Source organism: Penaeus monodon, chromosome 26, assembly GCF_015228065.2.
Source record: "Penaeus monodon isolate SGIC_2016 chromosome 26, NSTDA_Pmon_1, whole genome shotgun sequence".
NCBI lineage: Eukaryota > Metazoa > Arthropoda > Malacostraca > Decapoda > Penaeidae > Penaeus > Penaeus monodon.
In genome coordinates, this window is record NC_051411.1 from 9,352,202 (window position 1) to 9,362,125 (window position 9,924).

Consider the following 9,924-nt stretch of genomic DNA (forward strand, 5'->3'; position numbering starts at 1 on the left):
CAACCACGTCTCCAATCGCCGTACCAAGCTTCACGATATGACTATCTCAAAATATGCATGTGCATGTATGGGCCCTTTCATTCTCTTCCTCCCTTCTCCCAAATTTTTAATCCGATAAATTTGTTCATCAATCTCACGATGATTTCTTAATTCATCATCTCAATCTGTCCTGACCTTAGGTCACGCATTACCGTGAGAACACGGTATTGATAACAGCACGAAATATCGTCCATTAGTATTAATTATTTCTCTCATTATCAGAGATTTATGTTGCTTCAACTATCAGTCACCCTACCGTTCAGATATCCCTCGGATCGCTGGCGGCGCGACACGCACTCGATGCTGCCAGTATCAACGTTTCTTATTCGTGCTACTCTACAGTAAGATGTATTCTTGAGGCGCCATAGCCTCTACACATAATATATATGTTATTGGTATAATATAATATATGGGTGTGTGTTTGTGTTATTATCATATCATATCATTATTATTATATATATTATTACATTATCATGCATAATAATAATGTATGATAATGATAATAATAGTAGCGATCATGATAATAATCAATATTGATAATAATAATAATAATAATAATAATAATAATATAATAATAAATAATAAGGTAATAACAATAGATAATAGTATAATGATATATGATAGATATAATAATAAGGATAATGATAGTAATAAAAAAAAACAATTACAATAATGATAATTATAATAATGATAACGATAGTAATCATAAGAACAATAATAATAATGATAATATATAATAATAATATAATAATGATAATAATAAAATAATGATGATGATAGTGATAATAATAATAATAATAAAAATGTTGATATTAATACTAACAGCAATGATAATAGCGATAATGACAAGTGTTAATAATAGAAGCAATAAAAGCCTCACCAATGACGTTCCGCTTTGACAGATGTAGAGGTCAGATTCTGGTGAGTACTTGTAGCAGTACTTTGTTTAATACGTATTTATTATATATATATATATATATATATATATATATATATATATATATATATATATATATATGTATATATATATATGGGGGGAGAGGGTCAAGATATTAATCTTAGGGTGTTTAAATGAGGTTTAAGAATAATTGTCTGAGGATTGAAGACTGTTTATTTTATTACTTTACGATCGTGCGCATTATGAGAAGTACATTTGTGTTTACAAATTCTTCAGGGTTTAGCTGAAGATCCTAAGTAGCAATTGTTTAGATTACGCAGATGCAGTCTGAACGGCAGGACTGACAAGAGGGAAGGACTGACTGTGGTGCAGGACGCCGGATGCAGGCGCTACATACTGGCCTGCAACAGGGCAGCGACTGCGTACTGGCCTGCAATAGGAGCAGCGCTAATACTGGCCTGCAACAGGGGCATCAGCTGCATACTGGCCTGCAATAGGAGTAGCAGCTACATACTGGCCTGCAACAGGAGTAGCAGCTACATATTGGCCTGCAACAGGAGCAGCAGCTACGTGGTGTTGCACGTGCACTTGTTCTGCAACAGGTACAGGCACGGCATAAGGTTGGGGCACGGAGAAAGGCTGGGGCACGGCGAAGGGCTGGGGCACGGCATACGGCTCGGCCACGAACTTGTGCTCGATGGGAGTCACTTCCTTGGTCTCGTAGACGGGCTTGGGCACGGCCACGTCGTAGGTCTTGTCGATGATCTTGAGCTCGGGCCGAACCTCGGTGACCTGGGGGGTGTGCGAGATGACGGGGCGGCCGGCCACCTTCACAGGCACTCGCTGCACCAGCTGTTCGGGGGCGGGGGCGTCGCCGAAGGGCACGGGCGCGGCCACGTCAAGGCGCACGTTGGACGGGGCGAAAGCAGAGGCCACGACCGAAACCCCATCAACGGCGAAGGTGGGGGGGATGACCGCCGCCGAGGGAAGCGCGGGGTTGATGACGACGGAGGCCGGGACAGAAATCTGGTGTTGTTTCAGCTCAGCTTCTGAGGCCTGTTCGGCGACGGAGGTAAAGGTGAGCGCAGGAGGAACCACAGCAGGAGCCACAGCCAAGGGCGCGGGGATCTGGACCGTCTTCACCTCCAGGGGACCCGAGGAGGAAACGTGTAAACCAGCAGACGCCGGCAAGCTCAGGAGGTCTGAGGGGGCGGCCAAGCATCCCGCCACCAACAAAGGCAAAAGATTCTGCAAGATAAAACATTAGGATTAACAAATTCGCTTAACCAACACCTAAAGATTTGAAAAAGCAGTTCAACTTAGGAAGAGGTAAAAGAAATTGTAAACCGACCATATCACCGCGATTATCAACAATTACGAGAAGGTAAGATTTCTAGTAAACAACACTAACCGCTCACATAACCTGCTGAGGAATGTATCATATAGCCATCGATATGTATGGATACTTCAGTAAGTCAAGTAAAGAAGAGAGAAGGAGAAATAAATAAATATCATTATCACATTTTACTCATCGTCTTTGGGTGAAACAGGGAAAGTTGCATACAGATAAATTTATTAAGGTGTGAAATCTGATTCGTTCCCTCAGATTTTATAACTAGAAATTAACACGGATTTTCTTTCTCTAATTAGTCTAATTGCCATTGGTTGTCAGGGTCCTTCTGTATGTAGTAAATAAAAGTAATTATAGAAACTGAATATAAACACTGATATGTATCTTAAAGTATAACTTATTTTCCCATCAGCTGTATTTTAATTTGAATTTCACAACTAATGTATAGCGACGGTATACATGTTTTCAATATGAATTAAAGAAAAAAAACGACTTTCAAAAAATAGCTAATATGAATTAAGCTTCCTCTAGATTCAAGAAATGAAGGCAAATCATATTACAGAATTATTGAAGATGAATAAACCCTTCATGGCAAAATGGCCGAATAATAATGATAATGTTAATAATAATGAGGATAACAATAATTATAACAACAATAATAATAATAAGGATAATGATAGCAGCAATAATGATAATAATGACAATAAAATAATAATAATTTATAATGATAATAATCGATAATAATAACAGCAATAATGTTAAGTATACCAATAATAATAATGGAAATAATGATGATAATAATAATGGTAAAAGCAATAATAATAATAACAGCACTATAAAACTACAAGCAGGCGCCACCACACTCACAAGAGGACCCATGTCGCAGAAAGCACCTGAGATCAAGTCTGGCGAAGGAGGCCTCAGGAGACGTATATATAGGAGGAGGGTTGTCCTCGTGACCTCTGAGGACGATGACCACGCCCATCAGGGACAGTGTTAGGCCTACGTTCGAGGGAAGGAGATGCGGGGAAAGAGAGAGGATGTAAGGGGCCAAGATATATATATATATATACATATATATGTATATATATATATATATATATATATATATATATGTACATATGTATATATATGTATATGTATATATGTATATATGCATATATATGTATATATGTATATATGCATATATATGTATATATGTATATATATATATATATATATATATATATATATATATATATATATTACTCGGTATGAGTACAAACTGCATCCGGCTGAGGGGTTCTGGTCCTGCGGAATATGGAACCACTATTACTCCAGGTCCACTTCGACCCACAGTGGAGCACCTGTCAGGATCCCTTCTAAATAGAAATAAGGGTATAAGGGACTCCTTAGCCTTGGCTGGCAACCCTTATAGAGACATCGTCTCAATAAAAGCACTGTCAGGGAAGCCAACGGGAAACCACCCTGACTGATCTTTCCTTTGCAATTATGGCAGACATCTCAGAAAAAAAAATCATTTACCAAAGAAATTAGTGCCCTTAAACCACTACGGCCTGTCACAATGGTCAGTTTTAACATAAAGTTATTTGCTAATGTTCCTCTCGATGAAACCACAATATAAACAAAACTGCCTCATCACTCTTGAAGAGTAAGAAAGTATCGTCCATGTAACGACGATATGAAATAGGTATGCAATTAGCGGGGCAATTATTCAACCAAGTTTGTTCATGGTGGCAAAGGAACGTATTGGTGTAACAAGGGCCATGTGGTGATCCCATTGCTACACCGTCTATTTGCGTGTAAATAGAGTCTTTAAAGGTAAGCACTGAATTGTGAGCAGCTGTATCCAATAGTTTCTGGTAAGTTGTCTTGTTCAGACCATACGAGTTAAATGACCCCTCTCACATTAACCCTTTCCTCTCATACTTGAATTCACAACACCCCAATATTAGATTCACCTGTGAAATTAAGCAAAATAATAAACTGTCATTTCTTGATACTTGTATAAATTTTCGTAATAACTGCTTCTTCATCAGTGCCTGCAGGAAACACACATTCACTGGCCATGGACTACATTATCTCAGCTATATTCCTCATATTTACAAGTTAAACAGCTTTACAAGACTTACCAACCGGGCTTACATCTGTTCAACTTGAACTAGTTTCATGAAGAAGCTTCGTTCTTAAAAGAATATTTCACTACAAATGGGTATCCATCTTACCTATTTTATAAAGCCCTACGCAATTTTTTGTCTGAAATTCTACCCAAAACCTGTATCAACCACAATCAACACAAACATTAAATATATAAAACTTCCATATATGAGCGGTCTTAGTTATGATCTCAGAAAATCATTAAACAAAATTCTCATACAATACTATTCTCAGATGTTTTCGTTTTTTTTTTTTTTTTTTTTTTTTTTACAATTCAAACACTATTGAATTTTTCTTAAGGAAAAAATAAAAGTGTGACTCTAAGTTCGAATGTACATTACGTATTTTCTTGTCCTAGCTGTCGGCTAGGTACGTGGGATCAACCTCACGATGGTTCCGTCACCGCATTCTCGAACACAAAGGCAAGTCAATGAAGACAGCTGAGCAAACCATATTTCTCAGTAATTAGAGATCATTCTCACCTCCACAATCACCCATTTAACAATACTGATTTCAAAATCTTGACCTCCCTCCTTAACAGATTTGACCTGATCATAGCAGAATCACTCCACATCCTAACAACTGCAACTACCCTGCTCACCATGTAACACCACCACCACCCATTATTTAGTTAGTACTTTGACTTGCTACACTGCCTTTTTTATCTGTGGTCATTTGATTTTTTTTTTTTTTTTTTTTTTTGGGGGGGGGTATTATTTTTGTGTACTGATTTTGAATGTATCACTCGCGTTGGTTTTCCTCTTCCTTATAAGAATACATATATATACATATATCCACACACACCCTATGACATGCACGTAAGCACAATTTGTGTAAGCCATTAAATGAGATAACTACGTGGGCTTCATATGTTTACCACGTGGGCTCCATATCAGTTTGGAAACATCGCCTCAGCGGGAGCTTAGTTGTCGGTTCTGGCTGAAACTATTTGATCCTTCATTTCACCTTACCATTCAGTATATCCACCTACGGCCCTCCGCTTGCAGGGGTGCGACACCGCACTCATTATTGCTGCCAGATATTCATATCATGTTCCTTTATTCATGTTTACTCTTCATTAACAAAGAATAAAGCCGTTAACCACTATCACTGTCCTACTAGCCTTTCTCTTGAGGCAGCCATAGCATCTTACAAGCTGGTAGCAGCCGACGGTAGTTGCACTCTCAACACAAACAACCACGTCTCCAAATCGCCGCTCAACCAAAGCTTTCACGATATGACAGTGTCTTCAAAATTATGCATGTGCATGTTATGGGCCCTTTCATTTCTCTTCCCTCCCTTCTTCTCCCATAAATGTTTTAATCCATATAAATTATATGTGCAGTCAATCTCACGTTGAATTTCTTAAATTCATACACTCTCAATCTGTCCTGACCTTAGGTCACGCATTACCGTGAGAACACGGTATTGATAACAGACACGAAATATCGTCCATTAAGTATTTAATTAATTTCTCTCATTATCAGAGATTTATGTTGCTTCAACTACTCAGTCACCCTACCGTTCAGAATATCCACCTCCGGCCATCCGCTGGCCGGGGCGCGACACCGCACTCGGCACTGCTGCCAGATATTCATAACGTGTTCCTTTATTCGTGCGTACTCTTCACCAGTAAAGACTGGTCATTCCTTGAGGCAGCCATAGCCTCTTACACATACATATATATGTATATGTGTGTATATATATATACATATATGTGTGTGTGTGTGTTTGTGTTATTATCATCATCAGTATCATTATTATTATCACTATCATTATTATCATTATCATTGCAGTAATAATAATGTAATGATAATGATAATAATAGTAGCGATCATGATAATAAATCAATATTGATAATAATAATAATAATGATAGTAATAAAAAAAAACAATTACAATAATGATAATAATAACAATAATGATGATGATAGTGATAATAATAATAATAATAAAAATGTTGATATTAATACTAACAGCAATGATAATAGCGATAATGACAAGTGTTAATAATAGAAGCAATAAAAGCCTCACCAATGACGTTCCGCTTTGACAGATATAGAGGTCAGATTCTGGTGAGTACTTGTAGCAGTACTTTGTTTAATACGTATTTATATATATATATATATATATATATATATATATATATATATATGTGTGTATACATATATATATATGTATATATATATATATGGGGGGAGAGGGTCAAGATATTAATCTTAGGGTGTTTAAATGAGGTTTAAGAATAATTGTCTGAGGATTGAAGACTGTTTATTTTATTACTTTACGATCGTGCGCATTATGAGAAGTACATTTGTGTTTACAAATTCTTCAGGGTTTAGCTGAAGATCCTAAGTAGCAATTGTTTAGATTACGCAGATGCAGTCTGAACGGCAGGACTGACAAGAGGGAAGGACTGACTGTGGTGCAGGACGCCGGATGCAGGCGCTACATACTGGCCTGCAACAGGGGCAGCAGCTGCGTATTGGCCTGCAATAGGAGCAGCAGCTGCATACTGACCTGCAATAGGAGTAGCAGCTACATATTGGCCTGCAACAGGAGCAGCAGCTACGTGGTGTTGCACGTGCACTTGTTCTGCAACAGGTACAGGCACGGCATAGGGTTGGGGCACGGCGAAAGGCTGGGGCACGGCGAAGGGCTGGGGCACGGCATAAGGCTCGGCCACGAACTTGTGCTCGATGGGAGTCACTTCCTTGGTCTCGTAGACGGGCTTGGGCACGGCCACGTCGTAGGTCTTGTCGATGATCTTGAGCTCGGGCCGAACCTCGGTGACCTGGGGGGTGTGCGAGATGACGGGGCGGCCGGCCACCTTCACAGGCACTCGCTGCACCAGTTGTTCGGGGCGGGGGCGTCGCCGAAGGGCACGGGCGCGGCCACATCAAGGCGCACGTTGGACGGGGCGAAAGCAGAGGCCACGACCGAAACCCCATCAACGGCGACGGCAGGAGCAGCGGCGAAGGTGGGGGGGATGACCGCCGCCGAGGGAAGCGCGGGGTTGATGACGACGGAGGCCGGGACAGAAATCTGGTGTTGTTTCAGCTCAGCTTCTGAGGCCTGTTCGGCGACGGAGGTAAAGGTGAGCGCAGGAGGAACCACAGCAGGAGCCACAGCCAAGGGCGCGGGGATCTGGACCGTCTTCACCTCCAGGGGACCCGAGGAGGAAACGTGTAAACCAGCAGACGCCGGCAAGCTCAGGAGGTCTGAGGGGGCGGCCAAGCATCCCGCCACCAACAAAGGCAAAAGATTCTGCAAGATAAAACATTAGGATTAACAAATTCGCTTAACCAACACCTAAAGATTTGAAAAAGCAGTTCAACTTAGGAAGAGGTAAAAGAAATTGTAAACCGACCATATCACCGCGATTATCAACAATTACGAGAAGGTAAGATTTCTAGTAAACAACACTAACCGCTCACATAACCTGCTGAGGAATGTATCATATAGCCATCGATATGTATGGATACTTCAGTAAGTCAAGTAAAGAAGAGAGAAGGAGAAATAAATAAATATCATTATCACATTTTACTCATCGTCTTTGGGTGAAACAGGGAAAGTTGCATACAGCTAAATTTATTAAGGTGTGAAATCTGATTCGTTCCCTCAGATTTTATAACTAGAAATTAACACGGATTTTCTTTCTCTAATTAGTCTAATTGCCATTGGTTGTCAGGGTCCTTCTGTATGTAGTAAATAAAAGTAATTATAGAAACTGAATATAAACACTGATATGTATCTTAAAGTATAACTTATTTTCCCATCAGCTGTATTTTAATTTGAATTTCACAACTAATGTATAGCGACGGTATACATGTTTTCAATATGAATTAAAAAAAAAAAACGACTTTCAAAAAATAGCTAATATGAATTAAGCTTCCTCAAGATTCAAGAAATAAAAGCAAATCATATTACAGAATTATTAAAAATGAATAAACTATTCAAGGAAGCATGGCAAAATGGCCGAATAATAATGTTAATAAAAATGAGGATAACAATAATAACAATAATAATGATAATGATGGCAGCAATAATGATAATAGCAATGATAATAAGGACAATATAAATAATAATGATTTATAATAATAATCAATATTAATAGTAATAATGATAATAATACCAATAATAATAATGGTAAAAGCAATAATAATAACAGCACTATAAAACTACAAGCAGGCGCCACCACACTCACAAGAGGACCCATGTCGCCGCAAGCACCTGAGATCAAGTCTGGCGAAGGAGGCCTCAGGAGACGTATATATAGGAGGAGGGTTGTCCTCGTGACCCTTTAGGACGATGACCACGCCCATCAGGGACAGTGTTAGGCCTACGTTCGAGGGAAGGGGATGCGGGGAAAGAGAGAGGACGTAAGGGGACAAGATAAATATATATACATATATATGTATATATTTATATATCTATATATGTATATATATCTATATATGTATATATATTTATATATGTATATATATATATGTATATATATATGTATATATGTCGGGGAGAGCGGGGCAGGTTGGAACATTTTTCACAAAAAGTCAAATTTGCTGAAAGGTTGGAACATTTTTCACAAAAAGTCAAATTTGCTGAAATCTAACTGTATTTACTTGTTATCTCTATGCTCCTTAAATACCTACATATATGGGCTACATTTTTATCACAAAAGTTCAGTACAGAAACTGCACAGTACTGAGATGAAAATATTTTTGTGATCCCAATCAAAATGTTCCAACCAACATGAAATGGCGCGGGTTAGGACACACTTGTAAAAAAGGAGCATTCATGAATTCCGCTGGCATTGAATCTTTTACCAATCCCTTAGCTTTTTTGAGTGTCTTACATGCAAAGAAATCACTATGGTTGGAACAAATTTGGTCCTGCTGTATAGCTAGCCGTGCCCATAATTCTTTGTGACTGTCAGAAAAACTACAAAAAAGACAGCTTTGTATTTCATTGATACATACATTGATAACGTTACAAGTCTGATTAACTAAAATCAACTCAAAAATATTAAGACATAATTTGAGGTCAGAATTTTATGAAGAAATAGACTCTGTCTATTTTATTGAGCACATTAGACACCATGATTGCAACTTGCTCATAATAAGCATGGTAATTAGATCATAATTAACCCATTTACTCAAGTTTGTAGGCCAAAAGATCTACGGGGAACACAGTTTTCTGTTGAAAGCTAGATGGCTTTGGCAGAATGAAAATGACATCTTCCCTTTCATGTGTGAAGAGTTCAGCATCCTCAGGCATTGAGAATGTATCATCTTTGATGTTACTGCATCATCAATGACGTCCAACATTAGTCCAACATAGTAGCGGACTACCCTCTTACCAGCGAATCGCATGAGGATGTAATCTCCAACCTTAGCTTCCGTAGGATTTCCAAGCATCTGGTTGTCTGCATTTCATTTCAGTCCATGTTTGTGGAAAATTTAGTGACAATCGAGTGGCAT

General features: G+C 38.7%; 1 protein-coding gene and 1 pseudogene across 1 annotated transcript; both read right to left on the minus strand.

Annotated features, from left to right (window-relative positions):
* Positions 1 to 1,132: 1,132 nt before the first annotated feature.
* Positions 1,133 to 3,223, minus strand: LOC119589735 (E3 ubiquitin-protein ligase RNF12-B-like). The gene is made up of 2 exons (XM_037938314.1): positions 3,156 to 3,223; positions 1,133 to 2,185 (listed from the first exon to the last, which is right to left on the minus strand). Exons 1-2 carry the CDS (start codon positions 3,165 to 3,167, stop codon positions 1,385 to 1,387), a joined length of 813 nt encoding a protein of 270 aa, XP_037794242.1. The 5' UTR covers positions 3,168 to 3,223; the 3' UTR covers positions 1,133 to 1,384.
* Positions 3,224 to 6,698: 3,475 nt separating this feature from the next.
* On the minus strand, positions 6,699 to 8,719 carry LOC119589736 (annotated as a pseudogene).
* Positions 8,720 to 9,924: the final 1,205 nt, after the last annotated feature.